The sequence below is a fragment of the Primulina eburnea genome, chromosome 11, assembly GCF_022965805.1.
Source record: "Primulina eburnea isolate SZY01 chromosome 11, ASM2296580v1, whole genome shotgun sequence".
Lineage (NCBI taxonomy): Eukaryota > Viridiplantae > Streptophyta > Magnoliopsida > Lamiales > Gesneriaceae > Primulina > Primulina eburnea.
Window position 1 is genome coordinate 1000101 of NC_133111.1, and position 20752 is coordinate 1020852.

General features: G+C 37.0%; 3 protein-coding genes across 6 annotated transcripts; 2 read left to right on the forward strand and 1 right to left on the reverse strand.

Annotated features, from left to right (window-relative positions):
* The first annotated feature begins 982 nt into the window (after positions 1 to 982).
* Positions 983 to 4558, forward strand: LOC140804175 (dihydroneopterin aldolase 1-like). 2 transcript variants are annotated; one of them, XM_073160015.1, is made up of 3 exons: positions 983 to 1083; positions 3770 to 3962; positions 4206 to 4558. In XM_073160015.1, exons 2-3 carry the CDS (start codon positions 3787 to 3789, stop codon positions 4408 to 4410), a joined length of 381 nt encoding a protein of 126 aa, XP_073016116.1. In that variant the 5' UTR covers positions 983 to 1083; positions 3770 to 3786; the 3' UTR covers positions 4411 to 4558. The 2 variants fall into 2 exon arrangements, with proteins under 2 accessions (XP_073016116.1, XP_073016115.1); XM_073160014.1 differs by lacking the exon at positions 983 to 1083 and adding an exon at positions 2861 to 3016.
* A 682-nt stretch (positions 4559 to 5240) lies between these two features.
* Positions 5241 to 10404, forward strand: LOC140804173 (uncharacterized). 3 transcript variants are annotated; one of them, XM_073160009.1, is made up of 11 exons: positions 5241 to 5705; positions 6154 to 6333; positions 6421 to 6545; positions 6960 to 7068; positions 7181 to 7220; positions 7492 to 7581; positions 7674 to 7773; positions 7852 to 7991; positions 8557 to 8659; positions 8845 to 9566; positions 9944 to 10404. In XM_073160009.1, the coding sequence occupies exons 1-11, from the start codon at positions 5669 to 5671 to the stop codon at positions 10203 to 10205; spliced, it is 1908 nt and encodes a 635-aa protein (XP_073016110.1). In that variant the 5' UTR covers positions 5241 to 5668; the 3' UTR covers positions 10206 to 10404. The 3 variants fall into 3 exon arrangements, with proteins under 3 accessions (XP_073016110.1, XP_073016112.1, XP_073016111.1); XM_073160011.1 differs by having other exon boundaries at positions 5243 to 5615; XM_073160010.1 differs by having other exon boundaries at positions 5245 to 5705; positions 6436 to 6545; positions 9944 to 10402.
* A 2877-nt stretch (positions 10405 to 13281) lies between these two features.
* LOC140804815 (sucrose-phosphatase 2-like) lies at positions 13282 to 18044 on the reverse strand. The gene is made up of 9 exons (XM_073160955.1): positions 17898 to 18044; positions 16719 to 16802; positions 16357 to 16656; positions 16142 to 16243; positions 15782 to 15976; positions 15374 to 15664; positions 14379 to 14565; positions 14166 to 14212; positions 13282 to 14088 (listed from the first exon to the last, which is right to left on the reverse strand). Exons 1-9 carry the CDS (start codon positions 18021 to 18023, stop codon positions 13993 to 13995), a joined length of 1428 nt encoding a protein of 475 aa, XP_073017056.1. The 5' UTR covers positions 18024 to 18044; the 3' UTR covers positions 13282 to 13992.
* Positions 18045 to 20752: the final 2708 nt, after the last annotated feature.

A 20752-nucleotide genomic window follows, 5' to 3' on the forward strand; every position in this document is an offset into this window, starting at 1 on the left:
TTTGACTTTGAAAAACAATTTTAATTTCATTTAGTCGTGTTCTAATGCTAGACTACAAAAAAACGGAAGGCTTAGCGACGGTTTTTACAGAAACCGTCGCCTTTTGTGCGACGGTTTATTATAACCGTCGCAATATAGCGACGGTTTTTTAAGAACCCGTCGCCAAATTAAAAAAGCGACGGTTTAATAAATACCGTCGCTTTTTTAGCCACGGGTAAAAACAAACCGTCGCTTTTTTAGCCACGATTTACTATAAATCGTCGCTTTTTTAGCCACGATTTAATAAACCGACGCAATATATTGCGACGTTTTAATAAACCGTCGTAATAAATTGCGACGGTTTTAATAAACCGTCGCTACTAAAACAGGCGACTGTATAAACAAAACCGTCATTTCTAAAGCCACGGTTTAAAAACAAACCGTCGCTTTTTTAGCCACGGTCTATTTAAACCGTCGCTTTTTTAACCACGTTTTGATAAACCGTCGCAATACATTGCGACGGTTTTAATAAACCGTCGCAATACATTGCGACGGTTTTAATAAACCGTTGCTACTAAAAACAGACGACGGTATAAACAAAACCGTCGTTTCTAAAGCCACGGTTTTTTGAAAAACTGTCGCTTTTTTAGCCACGATTTATTAAACTGTCTGTAATATAATTAGTACGATTTTGGAGAAATCTGAATCGGCGACGGTTTGTGGTAACGTCGCCGACTGAATCGGCGACGTTTTTGTGGTAGACCGTCGCCGAATTAAATCGGCGACGGTTCTTAATAAACCGTCGCTGATCTCGGCGACTGTTTAGGAAAAGCTGTCGCTACTGGCGACGGTTTTAATTTTGTCCGTCGCAACTAGGCACGGTTTTATCTTAGACCGTCGCTATGATTCTATTTATACCGAGGTTCTCGAACCAATTTCTTGACCGATTATCACCTATCTCTGGTAAAGACCAAACTCTTTAAATTTTTCGAAGTTTCGGTTTTTTATTTTGTACTAACTATTTCGTATTTATTTTGTAGATTTGCTACTCGTGCGATTTTCCACCGTCACGTGGAAAGCAGCTATATATTCGCGCAACATCAGGTTTTAAAATTTTTTTTTACAGAAAATTTAATACATGATTTAATTTTACTTATTAGTTTATTTGTGTAAATTTAATACATTAATTTTATTATCGTCGCGGTGAATCAGGTGGACTTGTTACAGACCGCCGCTATACTAAGCGGCGGAATTAAAGTGTTTTTCAAGTCAAAAAGTGCAGAGAATAGGCTCAGGAGTACATGATCTAAAAAATTTTTTGCACTGGAGCTCGACTGAAATTTTCAGCTCGAACCCGAGCTCAAAAATGATTTTTCCAGCTCATTCGCAGATTCTCTGATCATGTGTCTTAGGTCTTGGCTAATAAATTCACGGATTCTCCAGATAACAATAACACAAAGAAGACAGCACTCAACAATCACACAAATTTCAAAAATAATAATAATTAACTTCATATTTGTGTTCCCCTCCCGAAAGAAGGTTATCAAGTCAAATGCCAAAAATAAGAAAACCCATCTCCAGATTCGAAAACTGTAAAACCGAACCTTTCTTCATATCTCCAGGTAGGACACATGTTGGAAGTTAGGGTTTTGGAGTAATACTGGAATTAGATTTCAAAATCAGCTCTCCCAAACCCAAAGTGAACACGGAAAAATCCTCTGAACAATTATAAGCAAACTGCGATTGCGTTTGAGTGTGTCATTGAGCATGTGCGAATAGTTTAACCAAAAACTCGAGCCGATTCACCCCAACTACATACATCACAGAGATTACGTTGCACAGAGAAGATAGCTAGCGCTCACCATTACCGGATGACGTCATGAGGATGGGATTCGCCGGTCAGACTACAGAGCGCTGTCCTTTCAGTTTTACTGCACTGTATTTCATTTTCTCACTGTCCAAAATCTCACACCAATCATTATAAAATGGCCAACACCTATACCGCATCCTATGGACACTGCTGGTCAATATGTGCGAACAAATGAATGAAAACTAATTGATATATAGCACAAAAAAATTGTGCAATCATAGTAGCATAGTAGATATATATGTTCATTACATAAACTACAACATCACATTATCATCTCCATATAGGAAGTGAGTGCTGATTAGTTTGATACTAGAGAAGGAACAAAAGTATACTTTGAAGCTTAATGAAAAGTCTTTACATATTTACCTTCTCAAGGGGTTCCCATGCTTTATTTGTGACGGCAATCATTTTTTCAGTTTCATTCCAACCTATTCCGCTCTTGCTTAGCAATTTCATCAATGTACCATGAGACTTTTTCCACACATGAATTTTTGAATTGATGTGAGGATTGGCCCGCAAATATGTATTCGGGAAGGTTTTCTTCATGGCATCTTCTAAAAACTCAAATAACCAATTCGAAATCCATTCTCGCTCTTCTAACCGTGACTTATAGCTTCTTTCAACGCTTGAAGAAGAATTTCTTCCTCTCTTGTTGTCCACGCCCGTCTAGTCTTCTATACTTTTTTCCACTTGAGGAAGCAATCAGCTGAGCTAAGGATTCTGATGTTGGGTCTTCTCGGACTCCTGTAATGCTGTTAAAGAGGTGACGTCGAAGTCTGAGGCTCGCAATCATCAAGGACTGTTAGTCTCGAACATATTGGATATCTTAACTTCTGGTAGATTTAAAAAATTAGATCATGTTAGTAGAAATGCAAACAAGTTAGTGCATTGTTTAGCGCATTTTGCTTTATCTCATCCTTCTCGTTCATGTTTGATGGAGGATTTTTGCCCATCGTAGTTGATGGATGTAATTATTGTTGATTTAATTAATACTTAATGTCTGATTTGCCAAAAAAAAAAATGTAAATCAGAATCTCGGTCTTACTCTGACTCGGGTTTTGTGGATAAGGCCCATTGAGAAAATGAAATACAGTGCAGTAAAACTGAAAGGACAACGCTCTGTAGTCTGACCGGCGAATCCCATCCTCATGACGTCATCCGGTAATGGTGAGCGCTAGCTATCTTCTCTGTGCAACGTAATCTCTGTGATGTATGTAGTTGAGGTGAATCGGCTCGAGCTTTTGGTTAAACTATTCGCACATGCTCAATGTCGCACTCCAACGCAATCGCAGTTTGCTTATAATTTGTTCAGAGGATTTTCCCGTGTTCAATTTGGGTTTTGGGAGAGTTGATTTTGAAATCTAATTCTAGTATTACTCCAAAACCCTACCTTCCAACATGTGTCCTACCTGGAGATATGAAGAAGGGTTCGGTTTTACAGTTTTTCGAATCTGGAGATGGGTTTTCTTATTTTTGGCATTTGACTTGATAACCTTCTTTCGGGAGAGAACACAAATATGAAGTTAATTATTATTATTTTTTGAAATTTGTGTTATTTGTTGAGTGCTGTCTTCTTTGTGTTATTGTTATCTGGAGAATCCGTGAATTTATTAGCCAAGACCTAAGACACATGATCAGAGAATCTGCGAATGAGCTTGAAAAATCATTTTTGAGCTCGGGTTCGAGCTGAAAATTTCAGTCGAACTCCAGTGCAAAAAAATTTTTAGATCATGTACTCCTGAGCCTATTCTCTGCACTTTTTGACTTGAAAAACACTTTTAATTCTTATTAGTCGTGTTCTAATGCTAGCCTACAAAAAAACGGAAGGCTTAGCGACGGTTTGACCGTCGCTAAACCTTCGGTTTGACCTAAGTAGTGTGTTCTAATGCTAGCCTTCGGTTTTACTTGTTGGGGCCGCAGCTTATGTAGAAACAACAATGGGTGACAAGCTTGTATTAAGGGGTTTAAAGTTCCATGGGTTCCACGGGGTAAAGCCCGAAGAACGGGTGTTGGGTCAGAAATTCTTGATAGATGTAGATGCCTGGATGGATCTTCAGGCTGCCGGTAAATCGGATGACCTATCAGATACCATCAGTTATACTGCTATATACCGGTGAGTCATAACTACGATTTATCTCCCCAGTTTAGACATGAATGAATTTGAAATGGGGGAGTCTGGCCTCCTAAAGTTCGACATTGAATCTTTGTATTCTTTAACAGTTTCACTATGTAAATGTTGTCTTATCTAACAATTGCATAATTTATTTCTGATGATTTAGCTAAAAGTTATCGCAGTCTTTGATCTTGCCCGTGTGAGTTAAGTTGATTCTTTGATAACTTGACCATGTTCGTGCAGCATAGTTAAAGAAATCGTCGAGGGTTCACCTCACAATCTTCTCGAATCCGTAGCTCAGCTGATAGCTTCCTCAACTTTGTGCAAGTTCCCCCAGATATCTGCAGTTCGTGTACAGGTAGGAAAGCCACATGTTGCTGTGGTTGGCCCTGTTGACTACCTTGGCGTCGAGATCATTAGATATAGGAAAAACGAAGGACAAAGCTAAGCTGTACAATTACTTCATTGTTTTAAGACACAGGACACAAATTCCTTTATTTGCTCTTTTTGGTTTTTTGTTTGAATGTGTGTTTTATGCCTTGCCTGCTGTTTCTTCCTCGAGTAGCTTTTGTCCTAAATCAAATTATCCCGTATAATCTTCAACTGCTAAAATGAGTTTTGATAGGCTAGGGTTATTAGTTTAAAGAAAATAATGTAGAATTTAGATTTATTTAGGTTTTTATATTTTTACATGGTAAATCAATCTATATATATATAGATACAAGCGTGGTACGCCAACCAATTATGTACCAAAAGTCAACAACTGCCTATTTATTACAACTATGATTGGGATTGATGGACTGGAAGCCGACAATAAATTATTGCAAATTATATTTTTCCAAAAGTTACTGGTATATCAAAGTGGAACTTTGTCAAAATTTTCTATCCATCTCTAAATGCATATTTCATTATACGTACAACAAGTTGCTTAAATTATCGATGACAAAAACGTGTGTGAGACGGTCTCACGGATTATATTTTGTGAGACTGATATTTTACTTGGGACATTCATGAAAAAATATTATTTTTTATGGTAAGAGTATTACTTTTATTATAAATATTAGTAGGGTTGATGATCTCACGGATAAAGATTCGTGAGACCGTCTCACAAGAAACCTTCTAATTGACGATAATTACCACAAGATTGGAAATAGTTATGATTAATTTTACTAGTAACAAGTAAATATGTCACACTTAGTTCGATTTCAATCAGCTTAAAATCGTCAAATTCAGTTGTCATATTGATCTTTCTTCGAATCTGTACCAAAAAAATTCTAAGCAGTCGAAAATTATTCACCAATTTTTTTTAGACAATATAAATTATTCAATAATTCCGGATTTAAAGATTCCTGCTTTTCGATGAGTTCCATTCAATTGCATTAAATACATTACTGAATTTTTCCAAGTACGAAGAATATTCAACTCAACAGATTGTGTTCCTACGAAGTTCTCAAGAATTTGATGCCGCATCATTTCATTCTGCCTCGTGTCTGCAAATTCGTGGTGTTCAAGAAAGACCCATTTTAGGCTTGTATAGTATCAGCTGATATTGACTCGACTCCTCTTGCGATCATCTCTGTTTGCGATTTGCAATTTTCTTGCATCCGACGTTTAGTAAATCTATTGGGTTTCTGTTGAATACAAGGGCTGCTAGTGAGAGTTTACCTGCTTTTATGGCCATTTATTGATTCGGATTGATTTTGCTTATGAGATATGTAGAGATGATCAATATGCTGTTTGAAGGTTATTCAAACAATAAGTAGATTGAGTATGATTCTGTTTGGAGTCCTATATCATTGGGTGCTTTAAAGATTAGATCTTCAGCAAGAATTTGTGGAACTATTCATTTCTTGTACTGCTACGGTTGATTTTATGGCCCGTTTCTGTATTATGGTCACATCTTATTGTTTTGGAAAGTATGAACACGTTTAAATGTGTCATAATGTAAATAGTTATATCTGTTCACAGTAACGGCATCGATGGCTTCTTTTTATCTTATATCATAGTATAGAATATGGTGATTTGAAAAATTCTCAGACTGTTGGTTTTTAATTTTGTGTTTTCTAGGTTGTTTTCTGGCTGACAGATTATTCCCTTTTAGTTTGGACTAGAAAAACTATATTTGGTTTTGTTGTAGTGCACTTGTATGTCCATGATCAATAAAAATCAATTTGTTTGTTTTGATCATTAGATATTCCGTGGGAGTTTCCCCCTTTTGTTTTGAAAGCAAATATGGAGAGGAAAGGTGATATATCTGATTATAGAAGCAAACTGGATAACACCTTGGCATCTCCTGACTTGACAAATGATGAGACAATTAAGACCCTTCTGAAGAATCAAATTTTAGAGTCATCATATTTGCAGTTTGAAGGTTTGTTTTTTGATAACTGAGTTTTCTGATACATGGCTTTACTATTAATGTGCAAAGTTTATGTTCTGTCGAATATTATTATGTCAGTTACATTACTTTCAGAATACCTGGATAATGTGGTGGAAAGAAAAAGCAAGGAAGTTTCCGACTTCCTAGAAATGTTGAGAAGTGCAACAAAATCAAGCAGCAAGGATTTAAATCGTGGTTGGAAAGTATGCTGTCCATTTTCCCTTTGCCAAATCTTTTTTTTTTCCTGCAATCTTTCTAATACTAACTCGATCAAGAACATCTCCCTTCTATCTTTTTTCTTCTGTTCATGTGGAAATTGCTGTTGGTGCGTCTTTTTATTGAAGCTTTCATGACAAATTTCTCACCTTAGCATTCCACATTTGGCGTGTGAAAGTTCTGAAAGATTAAATTTGACATTTTGGCTTTCCTATATTTTAACTTTAGTCCTATCTGGACCGGGAAATTTTATCTAGCTTTTGAAAACTCGTTTTTTCTAGTTTGTTAGTTGATTATCCATGATGGCTCATATTGATTTACGTTATCATTAACTGTGGATATACATCTTATTGGGTTTAGCAGTTTAGAGTGGAAAATATGTTTAACATTCTTTTATTTAGGTAAAAGAAGAAACAGAAGAATTTCGAGTTATGTATCGAGAAGGACCAGAGGGCACTCCATTCCATTCACTGCTTATTGAAGGCTATGTGGATGGACCTCTCGATGTTTGTAAGATAAACTTAAAAATACTCAGATATTACCCTTTTTCAAAATGTTATTAAATGCATTATCACTTTATGGATCACACAAAATTGTGAAGACATTTCTTCATCTCTGACAGGTCTCTGTATTTCATGGGAGTCAGGTCTCTATCAAAAATGGTAACAGTTAACTTCTATGGCAATGTTTGGTTTCATTTCTGTCGATTCCAAGTTCATGATATATGTTTAGTTTTTGGGTATCTTAAAATATTAAATTGAGTCAGTGTATATTATAATGTTTGAGTTTTCTTGGGAAATGGTAATTAGATGTAATGATTTTATCAGAAGATATGAAAAATGAGATGAAAATAAATATTTGGAAGATTGTAATAGAGATTTATTTCTTCTGTGTTTGAATCTATAATAATGCTGCCAGCTTTGATCCTTCCAGGTTGCCTCAAATTTCAATTCCAACATTCAAAGTCGTCTCATCCCAATGTTTACGAAGAATCAGAACCAGTGAAAACATATCATTGGTGAGGTAATGTGTTGCTACTCGTAATTTTTGCAGTAGTTTTGGATGTGGACCACGGCTATAAAATGCTGATATTTTCCCAATTATTTGGAAGAAAGGATGAAGGTTCCGTGGCCGCTTTCCAGTAGAGAGGCTTTACTACATGGTTTTACATTTGAGTATTTCGAGGATGGTCTAATCGTGGTGCTTTTGAACTCGGTAAATTATCATTATTTCTTTGTGAGACAAATGACTCTCTTCTTTATTAGAAATATGAAATATTTGATAAATTTTCAGATATCTGACTCAGAGACTATTGATATACGTACTCATGGGTTCACTCGAGACGGGATACCTGACGCACAGGATGTAGTAAGAATAGGCTTGGTGGGAGGTTTTGCTTTACAGAAAGTTACCGCAGATAGAAGCTTCTTCAGGTACAACATAAAACTATTTCATCATCCTAGTTTGTGTATATCATCACTCTTGCCTTAGACCTGGAAAGTACATGTGCATAAAAACATGTAGAAATCAATTTTTGCTATAATGCTTTCGAAAAATGGGTGTATGAGTTTTGATATGGACGATTGATGCACGCGGAATGCACAGTATCAATGTCTGGGCATGTTTGCTTAGCTAAGTTGGCTAACTGAATGACCGTCATACTGTTTTCTCCTTTCTATTTAAGTTATAATTTAACAGCCAGTGTTTCGTTCTAAGGTTCTGATTTTTATAACATTAAACCATGATCAATTCAAGAAGGTTCATGATGTGTACGCATCATTTCTACACTTTTTTTTGTGATGATGATTATGCTTGTTAGATTAAGGAGATAAACAAAAAAATTGGTCTGTGAGTTTTTCTTTTCCATCCCCATTTCAAGTGAACAACAAAATTAGAGCGAGTGTAAAACAGTTCAGAAATTAGTGTCATTATTTCATTTTCGAATATAATCTTTGCTCAATCACCCCGACTCTGGTCACAGTGTTCCCAGTTTTGCAGGACAATTGCAAACATGGATATCAAGTTGGACTTCGTTCCTCCAGCATTAATCAATTTTATCTCGAGGCAGCTTTTAGGTAGTGGTTTTAAGCTCTACAAAAAGGTAACTTTTGAAAATTGATTTGTGTAAAGGTGTCTTTCGATTGATTATGATCATATGATTAATAATGAGTGGAAAAATCTGGATATACTGTACGTCCCTTTAATCAAATGAACGCCAGGATATTATTTTTCTTCAGTTAGTTCGTTGGCAGCCCTCTTATCTTTATTAGTCTGGGCCAACTACAGGAAGTTGCTGCTGTTTCTCAAGGCGATGAAAAATTTCTTGAGGCCTTGAACGACCCCTTGTACTGTCGTGTCCGTGAGGCTCTTTTTATGGGAAATACATTGTATGAATCCCCCGAACAAGAAAATCTGAAACAAAGCATGTCCATTGAGCTTAGACAAAAAGGGACAAAAGAATTGGAACGTAATCATTCTGAGTCGAATAACGGTCGTGATGACTCTGTTATTGCCTCAGAGTATGTAGTGAGTGTAGGTAGAAATACAATTGATGAAATTGAGGAGTTTGATGAAAATGATACTAAAGGAAGCAAATTATTACTCAATAATGTTCAGAAATCGTGTGATGATTCAAGTAGTGAACTTACAGAAAGGGCTGACAAGGAAATCGTTACAGGCCAAGAGCTAGAACAAATTTCATTAACCACCCATGAAATTGCAGAAACTTTAAAGACGAAGAATGCGATTGTCAGTCAAGAGGTTGAACAAGCTCTCGGAACATTGGAAAAGATCATTTACATGTATCGGGAGACTAATGGTAACCAGGGAATCTTTCATCCCAAAATCCATACAAGAGTTAATTTAGAAAAATGTGATGTGGAAGAATCTCTGGGCTCTGAAGCTGATCGGATGTGCAGAAAAAGCGAAAATTGTGAATCCTCAAGAACAGGACCAACAGAAACGACCTCACAAGAACTCAGAAACAGCTCTGACCATCATGCTTCCAGGTAGTATATTTTTTTATTTTAGTTTATTATTATTATTTTTATATAAGAAACGACTTCCAGGTAATATATTTTATGGAGTAATTAACATGAAATTGGCCGTTAGACAACAAATGTCGGTAAAAAATAATGCTTGTTTGCGTAATTGTTCTGCTAGGTACTACCCTTACCCCACATTTCACATTACCTTTTCGACCTTAATTATTTATGGTTTCCATCAAGTTCCATAATCAAAGCACCTTCTGTTCTGACGAAGAAATAATACCATGATTTAGTTTCGCTTTCTTGAAACCAAATATAGTTCGGTACTCGAAGTAGACAATATCAAGTTGAGCCAAACCTACTCTGCTCTGATTTTTCTCGTTAAAATCTTACTTCAGGCTTGAAGAGTCCACACATTACTCAAAGGGAACAAACCATAGCCACAATGCACCAGCTTCACAGGATAAATCCTCCTCTCACGCCAAGCATGTTGCTTCAGGCTCCTTTATGGACCAGAGAACTGAATCGCCATTCCGTGAGAAGACGACAGAGAATCATGCCGTGAATGCTAGTGCAAACAAGACGAATGGACATGTCAAGGCTAAAACAAGAAACGAGAAATATCGGTATTGTTGCTTCCATTCTATTTCTGGGAACTAAAGAGGGAAGGAAGCAACTCCTGTAATTCATTGGATCGGAAGGGTAGGAGTTTTTGACACGATGTTGGGCTCCAATGCATTTTTATGCAGTTCATGTTGCATGGAAACAAGAAACAAGAATATATCTCATTAAAAGTGTATAGTTGACTGGTTTGATTAATTACATGGCATATGTTGTGTAGTTTGATTTGATAAATTTTTATATATATTTTTATCACAATAAGTTATATTTCATATGCAAATAAGTTGTCTTTCGACCCTACAGTTTTCATTGCAGAGGAATGATCCAAATGTGGTCACACATGATTTTCATATGAGGTCCACGTAAATCATATGAGTTATACATAAAATTAGTTAAATCTTGTTTCTTGATGTTATAGATGGATAGTGCAAATAACTTATGCAGACTTTCACTCTCTCTTTTTTGTTGTTGTAATAAACTGAATGTGGATACATAATTTCTCATTTTTCTTCATCCTTTTTCCTAGGAAGTTTGAGTGGCAGTTAGGGGTAGTTAGGACAGGGGTAATTTAGACATTTCGCTCCAATGCCCAAGAACCAGTCCATTTGTTTATTTTTAAAAAAAAACACTTGAAATTCTCCATGAATGAAAGGAAACCTCTCACCTTGTGGAAGGAACCACATACGATAGAAAGCATCATTCAACTTCGATACAGATCATTTGTTGTGTTTCGTTTGTCGCAGCATGGATCCTCACACTAGGTAATGCTACAGTTATAAGTTAAAATACTTTTCTCTATATGCCCTGTTTCTCGATTCGTGCACCATTGGATTCTTTACGGTTATTGATCCATCGCTAGTTTGATAATTTACAGTTGCCTTTGCTTACTTGGTTTAGAGCTAAAATTTACTGGAAATGGAGACCGAATGTGGGGTTCCTATTGAGGATGAGAAAAAAGTTATCCTTGATGGGGAAGGCTCTGTTCTTGATCTAAACAACGAGATTACTAGTAGCACTGAACCAAATCAAGTGACTAAAGAGAAACAAAATGGTTGCATAACAACTGCAGCAGAAGTCGAAAAGTTGGGTACCAAATCACCAAATAAGATTAAAGATTCTAATAATAATTTCCTCAAAACCAAAAACTTGGTCAAGAATCTATCGAACCCAATAGGAACACCTGCGTTATGACGAAAGCCCAGTCCAGAGATTCAGAAGTGGACTCCAGTTCTGGTTCACGTTTGAACTCATCCGAGAAGGTGTCGTTTCCTAAGGCAACTGGCAGAAGAACAACGTTACCATCTGGTTCAAGCCGTCGTCAATCTACAGTTAAAAAAACATTTCTAGTTCTAATTTCCTACGTCATCAATTCTTGATTCTTTGAATAACATTTCTTTTTGAACTGTAATCTTACATTCATCCTGTGAAACATGCATCCACTAATGGTACTGCAGCCAACTTAGCACCTAATGGGTGATCTTGGTCTATTTGAGATTGTTCCTTTTAATTGTAATCAAAGATTTTCTCAAGTGCCTGCATTCACTTATCGAGTATTTAAATCAGTAATAGTTGCAGATCGATTGAGATAAATGCAGAGAGTGGCAACAATGTATCATTGACCATGAAGGAGGAGGATGCTCCATCCACCATTTCATCGTAATGCTCATTAGATCAAGCCATTTATCTTCATTTTTTTCTATGTTTCTTCTAGTTTTGCGGTACTTTAATTAGAACTGCTACTCCTCCGTCACAGCAGAAGAACAATGTCCCCATCTTTAGGTTGGAAGAACGCGCTGAAAAACGAAAAGACGTAGATAATGTATATTCATCATAAATTGTTTGGGATTCAAATTTTTTATTCATCAAAGCATGATGTGAATGTTGGTATTTGATCTTGCTTATCAGTTCTTTTCAAAGATAGAAGAGAAAATACATGCCAACAGGAACTGCCTGTCTTTTTATCTTCTGGGTTTCGACAACAGGAAAATCAATATGCAGAAATAAAGCAACTGAGAAAGAGTTTGACGGTCAAAGCTATGCCTATGCCAAGTTTCTACAAAGAACCCCCTGCAAAAGTTGAGCTGAAGAAGGTAATAACTACCATGAGTACTGTATTTTCCACTGATTCTTGCTTAAAATCAGAGGTGTTCTTTTACATTTGATAGTTACTCAAGTAAATGAAATACCGATGAGAGATTTCAAAGAAGTAGCTCGAACTTCAGTACTATGACGATCATCATACAGCGTAGCGTGTATATATGAAAATTATGATTAGTTTTTCAATGTGATAATCGGTTGCCGACTACTCGCCCAGTATCGCCCAAGCTAGGAAGGAACAAGGTCTTTTGCCCCCATGTCTAGCAATGCCCACGACAACGGCGGTACGCATCTCAGCCAACAAATGACTAGAGGGGATGCCAAATTGCAAAAGGTCCCCCTAAGAAATAGTGAAAAGGGCAATGCTATTTTGAAGAAATTCATCAAGAACTCCATAGCTAAGGCTCAATCTTGTGAATCCTCAACTCCAAGAAAAATGAAAATTGCCGAAACAGAAAACTTGGAAGAAACACAAAATCGGCCTCATTGCATTGAAGAATCGCTGGAGGAGCCAATACAGGAAGGGGGTGAAAAGACTCGCACCTATGATCTTGGCTAGAATCTTGCTCCAAAAAATTCCGAGGGGGATTCCTGCTGTAGTCGTTGAAGAGTAAAAGATTCAAATTCTTCAAACGGAGTTTTTCATGGCCTTGTATCATAAAGCTACATTTTGTATGTAATGTTAATGTTTGGGATATATATCATATGTGTTCCATACCTTTCAATCATTTATAATATATAAGTTTTAAGGGGTGTATTTAACTGTTATCTGTATGGCGTGGCTGTAAGCAATGCTCTATTTTCATATTCCAACAATAGCTGTTTTCTTTTTGGTAACCCAAACATACGAGCTTCGTCCGACTAATTCCCGAGGAAACAATAGCTGTTTCTTGGTTACGTTATTCGAAGGTGATTGGTGGAGCGACCATGGGTGGTCTTTGCTGCTAAATCTTTACACGAACATAATAAAAAGATCTAGATGTTCAGTTCCTTAATTCCTAATATGAATTGCTTGACGAGTTCAAAAGTATGCATAAATCGCATTTTATATAGTGAGAATTTGACAAATATTAGCTTATTGACGTAGTTAGATATGGACAGTCACAGCTTGTCTTTGTTCTTACGTCAACCTTTTTATTTTATTTTTATTTTTCGTGGCTTGTAAAATTATCTGCAGCCATGTATATACAGTTTGCATCTCCAAAAGTATTCATCGAGAATTATTCAATGTCAATCCCTGCATGCATGCAAGACCACCACCTGGAGGAGAACATGGCGGCTGGAATTCAGCAGCTTGAACATATTTCTAAAGTTTACCACCAAAATTCTCCATCAAATCGACACATTAGCAAAATCTATGGAATTATTGATGTTCAAAATCAACACATATCTTTGTTTAAATCTATCGATCTTTCTACTATAATATTCCAACCCAATTAAACCATATACACGTACCAAAATCAGGTGACACATTCATGCATGTGTAGGAACATGGTATCATAACCATTACAAAAGCGGCTAAAAATTAATTGTAGCACAGGTAGTGATTTAGAGTTTTTGCCCACTATTTTTTTTGTAGTTGCTGGTTATTTTAGTACACGCTGAAATCGTTTATTAATTTATTGATGTCAAGAGGTAAAATAAGAGCCATCATGTTTATGAGGTTGAATGGCACAGGTGAATTTATTAATACCTGGAGAAAGTAACAGCACCAATCCTAAAATGCAGCCTAGAATAGCCAGTTTGAATGATCTTTTTGCCCTTCCCCATCAAACCATGTCTGGTGGACATGCATCCAAGTAAGCCCTTGTGCAACACTCATATCCTGTGGGTAAAACAATCATAAGTAAAAGGAAAGAAATGGATCCAATTCAGCATAAAATGTAGTTCAGAATTTTCTACCTTAGAGCTCAACAAAACAGTGGTGAGACAACATTTTCGCTCTTCGCCTGTATAATACAACCAGCACTCGGTAAAATCAAGAAAGGCACCAGAATTAGAGATGGCATCTGTTTCTACTCCTAAACTTTAGCGTGACATAAAAATCAAGAAAAAGGCTTCAATTTCAATGGATGCTTGAGTAAAACGCCAGCCAGCGGGGAAATCGAGATTTACCAAATTGCTCCCATTTCTTGAATTTGACAAGCCACGAGTCTGAACCAATCTGTACGGGTAAAACCTGATCCACCCAAACCCGGAAAATTTTCCCTTGTTTATCACCGTAACACGTTTTAAGCAAGTTTACACAGTCATGAAGAGATTGCTCAATGCCAGATGGATGAATGAAAATCCCGGATGGTGACTGCAAAAGAAAGCAGATAGTGAAGCTCGATTGCTATACCTTACCAGGAAATTCAAAGAAATAAGCTCCAACACTGGTTTTGTCCTAGTAGGACAGCAATACAAACTGTCGATACAAGGAAAAAAAACAATGAAAGAATGACACCATCATATTTAAGAGTGAAGCTGATTATAAACACATCAGTTTTTTCAACTTTGTTCGAGCCACGGCTGCTTCAGAGTTTAAGTTCAAATTCAAATAAACTGAGGATAACAAAAAAAACACAGATCTGGATACAGAGAGTGCAACCTTCCGGTTGATAAAATATATTTGGCCCATACACTTGACAACATAGATTTTCAAACTGAAACTCACAAACTAATCATCTATGGGCAACTTGGCATGTCTTGGGTCATATAATAAAAGAAAATATGATGTGGCTTATCCTCTTTCACATTTCTTTTTCTTCTACAGAAACAAACCAACATCAGGCTGATTTAACAAAGATAACAAACGTCTTCGATATTCTTATCTATCCTGGGGTCATTTATTCTGGCCAAGAATAAGAACAAAAGTCATTTCAGTCTCAAATTAATACCAGTTGTCAACATTTAAATGGTAATGAATAAAAAGCTCATCACCAGAGTGAATAACACAAGAACCTACAAAAATAAACATAAATATCACGCTCCCAGACTTCATGCGGCATAGAATCTGGCAACATTTGATTCTCACTCACACACACACGCGGAGAACAGATTAACAGTAACCCCAAAGCATGCAAGCAATGTGTGCATAAAGATAGAGTTACATCGAGAAACGAACATACACAAACAGCTTTCAGATTTGCCAAATACAACTCCGAACTTTGAACTTCAGCACGTCTCCATCTCTCATAAAACATGTAAAATTTCACAACTTCATAAGCAGGATCAAAGTTATCCATCTTAGAGCTGGACAGATCTGTATCATCTCTGGGAGATGTACTTGGACCAAGGTTAAAATGACCAATAGCTTGTATAATACCAGCCGCACATCTCTCCGTTGCATGTATTATTTTAGAATTATCCTTTGCATTGGCAGCATGCCACTGTAATAATTCTTCCTGGGCATTACTGACCTGTAGGAGGTTTTTTTTTTTTTTAAAAAAAAAAAAGCTTTCAGAAACTAATTGCCATAATCTTGAGATTCCATCGAGGGGAAGCAAACAGTAGCAAATATTTTGTGAAACACTGACCATGACACCATAAACGTCTGGAATGCTAAAGAGTTCAGCATCATTTCCAGAGTCGCCACAAACAAGTGTATTGTCTGGCATTTTCCCCTCAGACTTGAACTTCTTAAGCAAATAAGCAAGTGCCTGCCCTTTGCCAGCACCTCGTGGCAATATGTCGAGGTCCATTCCCCCACTATAAATAATTTTGACATCCAACTGGAAATCAAAGAGCCGAGAGGTGAGGGACTAAGCCAAAAAGAAGAATGCTGAATAAAATTGCTTCTATTTCATCTCCAGTGAAATAAAATAACAAGATTTTGCATAAATATAACATAGTTGAACTTGACATGGTAACACATAAATGGGAAATAGTTATCATACCCCACGTTCTTCCAAGCGAATTGAAAGAGCCTTCATAATCTCCTGAGCCTTGTCTTTCTGAACATAAAAGCTTACTTTGTGTAACCGTTGCTCTGTTTCCGACTGCAATGCCACAAAATGTTTAGATAGACCATATATTCCCATACAAACCTTACTGACCATGTGGTATTTTCAATTCATATAAATCAATCTGTATGCTGTATCTATGACAATACCTGAAGTTTAAGTTCAGAAATTTTTTTGGTCTCTTCAGATACAATGTTTCTGTCCCAATTATGATTTAAGAATTCAACCCAGCCTTCATCTGGTACCATAGAGTTTCCATATGTTATTTCTGTTCCAACTGACAATATTGTGATATCAGGGGTTAGCAGCGGCTTCTCTTTCCTTAGCTCCTTGTATAGTGTGGGTGACCTTCCAGTTGAAAACACCAACAAGGAATTTTCACGATAATTGGATTCCCACAAGCCATTGAATCTAAGAAGCGAGAGGTTCTCGGGATCATGATGGTCAACCTGAATTATACAGTCTCATTTGTTCAATCCACATAAGCTGGATAATAAAAGCAAAAACTTACCATCGTATGGTCAAGATCCGAGACAATCATGAGACGTGCAGCACCAGAAAGCCTGTCCATGCTTATCCTAAGGTTAGGTTCAATCTGTAAATAAATAGGCGACAATGAGGGGAAAAAGTAATAAAAAAAACTAATTTCATCACCACTCATTTTTAAACAACATTTTCTTCTTGACAATAATACAACTAAAAGACGTAACACGTTCTATACATTTTACGTCACTGAACTGAGATGTAGGAACTTACTTGAGAAGTCTATGCCAAATTTAGGACTTAACTTTTACAATCTATCTCCCATGCAAACAATTTGCAAAAATAGACAGACCCCAAAGATAACACCCTCGCACAAACAAATCACCACATGATTCGATAATAAAACTAATGAACCACACAGAAAATGAAGATCACAAAACATTTAGTCACAGAGAATCAGTGATATCATAGAAGATTCAACAGTACAAAATGCCAATATAGCGATCAGAAAAACTGCATTATAATTCACATTCAGAACACATCCAGATAACTGATGAAAAATTCAAAATGATAAAAAAAATTCCACGTTTATCACTATAGCACTAACATCTATTTTGCATGCAAAAACGTGAAACTATTTGGGGCAACATGTTGAGACTAGGAAGCTCGATTTCAGATCAAGAAAAACGTAAATCTCTACCACCAAATCAAATTTTCTCCCCGTCATACGACATCCAGTAGAATAAATGGAATAGCACTAAGATTCAAAAGCAAGGTTCAAATTATTTCGTTCAAAATCCATAAAAATTGATCAAACAAATTTATTCACCGAGAGAGAGCGAATTGTATTTGTATATCCTCATAAATGAACAGAAAAAACCACATCTTTCTTGTAAAGAAGATATTGGCAAACGCAAGATTTGAATTTTTAGCAAATCAAAACTACATAATCCATCCACGAAGAGGAAAAGAATATCAGACGTACAAATCTCAAGACAATCACATTCAAAACAAGCTCGTCTTATCATCGATTCATAGAGCAAAACCCATAACACAAGATTCCATTTTTCAAATCAAAGAGGCAGAATATCTCGCTATAGAGATTTAACGATTCGATCCCACACGCGGATACACAGACCCAGACCACACCCAGCCGTTGCTCCACAAATAAAAATACACGTCAGCATTCGTAGGTGTTCCGATGTACCTGAGTAACAGCCGCGGCTGCGGTGACGGTGGTGGAAGAGAAGCGAGCGAGGAAGAAAGGCGACGAAATTGGAATATTCGCAGAGGAAGGAAAGCGGAACAACTGAAGTGTGAGATATGGTGGCATGGAACTGCTGCTAATTCGGGCAATTGGGGTTTATTTCACCCTACCTTGTGAGGCACTGTTCTCATGAGGTGATCAAAAGCCCAGATTTAAATGCACATACAGCTCATGAAGTGATCAAATGCCCAGATTTAATCACCATGTAAAATCAATGGCTGAGATCCTGTGAGGGCACTGCCCCCACAGGTAGCATCTACTCTACCGGCAATTGGCCTCTCACTTTATTGGCAGTTAATTAAAAACTATGCCACCCTTTTTCTTTTTTCCACAAATTCATGCAATTAGGACCCCAAATCTTTATTTTTTAAAAAAATAAAACATATTATAAGCAAAATCATAAAAAAAAATTCAATTACAAAGGTGTAATGCCCGGAAATTAATCACTGTAATTGACGTTGATTGATTTATAATGTCATGTGATTATGAATGGACCAATCGGGATACCGAAAAGAGTATTTAAAATGAAAGTAGGGATTTTTGGTGCGAACCAAGACCGCACCCGCGGTCCCTACGACACAGCACCCGCGGTGTAGATGATGAAAAATGGATAGGATTGCCGTGGGGTGACCGCACCCGCGGTGCTTACGAGACCGCACCCGCGGTGCTGCGTGTTGCGCGGAAATGCTGCCACTTCGTCGAATGCATGCAGGATATATATATGTTTGATAGCCATTCATTCCTTCGAAAATCATTCAGCAGAAATCGAGAAAGGGTCAGAGGAATTGGGTTGAAAATCCTTACGCCTTTTCGGAGAAATCCGTCCGTCTGATTTTGATTCCGACTTCGGTATTGAGTTCCTAGCGACGTAGGCTACAACTGGACGTAAGTTTTGCTACGTTTTGACATGCTTTGAAATTATGATATTGTCAGAATTGAATGGAATTCATATATGATGTTCTTGACATATTAGACATCATAGAATCGAAGTCAGATTTAGAAACGGACTGATTATGGAATTATTATGAATTTTTAGGGTATATTGATATATACCGGACAGATTTGAATTATGATTGAATTATGGATTATCTTGGATATAGGTTATGGATTGTAACTGTTATCTGGTGTTGTTGTATTGACGGGAATATTGAGATTGTTCAGTTATGCCGTCAATTTCGAATTAAATCCAGATTGACAGATTATTATGGAATTGACTGGTATATTGATATGAGATTGTTGGTATTGTCAGTACCAGACAGATTGTGAGTTCAGGACTTCGACTGAGCCAGACACCGACGAAAGAAAGGTATAAGTCAATGTGGTACTGGGAGATGGACTTGAGTCGGTTTAGACTTGGGTTTCCCTAAATCACATACTTTATTTTATTGCATGGATATTTGCATTACATTGATTAATGTACTTTTTCTCTTGAATTTAGATGACAGGTATTAGACGAGTTATCTTGTGACAGAAGTGCCGGATAGTGGTGGTATCGCCACGGCACATTGCACGATGTCACAAGATAGGATGCTAGCGATAGAACTACAGTCCTTGACGGTTAGGTCAGGACACTGGATGTTTGGTTATATCGAGTAATGGAATCTATTACGGAATTCGATATAGGAACACCATATTTGGTTATATCGAGTAAAGGGTATTGGAATTCTTCTATTACGGAATTCGATATAGGAATACCAGGGCACTGGTTATATCGAGTAATAGAGATTATGGTTCCATCCTTTACGGAATTCGATATAGGAATACCACATCTGGAAACCGGGATCCTTAGACTAGGATTGAGTCTAGTCTGAATTATGATTGATGTCGACAGTTTGATTTGATATTGTTTATGTTTCAGATTTTGATACATATTCATGTTACCTGATTACATGCTTTATATTGTTTATATGATTGCATGTTTCATTGATTTATACTGAGGATTATATTCTCACCGGTATATCCGGCTGTTGTCTTGTCTGTATGTGTACTTGACAACAGGTGGGACAGGTCCAGGGTCGAAGAGATGAAGAGCTAGATCGTGATTAGAGTGGTGGCACCGGACTTGGACTAGATGTAGGGTTAAACACTTGACTTTAGTTTTAAACCCTAGTTTGAATAAATGTTGAAATACAGGATTTGTATTTTATATACTGATATGTATATATGTTGTATGTCACTACGTTCCGCATTTTAAAAAAAAATTTAGACCCTGTTTTAATTGATTAATTAGTCCCAATGATGATTAAGAACTTGATTAGCGTCCGGGTCCCCACAACAGGTGGTATCAGAGCGATAGATCCTTGAGATTGAGATAGGAGCTAGTGAGCGGGGTAGAATGTGTTTTCTTTCCTGCTTTTGATTGCTAGCATGATTTACTGCTTTATAATGCATGTTTATCTGTTTATCTGATTTGATTTGAAAACATGTATTATTGAGATTGAATCAGAACCGATTCTGGATCAGCAGTAAGATGATCCGAGGAGGCTTGAAACAAGATTATTGTTGGAATTGCTAACCCTTTTGGTTATCAGATATGCCTCCGAGGAGAATGCCAGAACAGGGGAGTACCTCAAATCCTCCCATGGATGTGACACCTACAGCAATGGAGAAATTGCTGAAAAGGTTTCAGTCATTTCATCCACCGACTTTGAAAGGAACGGAGAACTCCGTGGAATGTGAAAGTTGGTTGGACGACATTGAATCACTGTTTGAATCTTTGGAGTATACTGAGGAAAAGAGGGTGAAACTGATAATACACCAGTTGCATGACGTTGCTAAACACTGGTAGATCACGA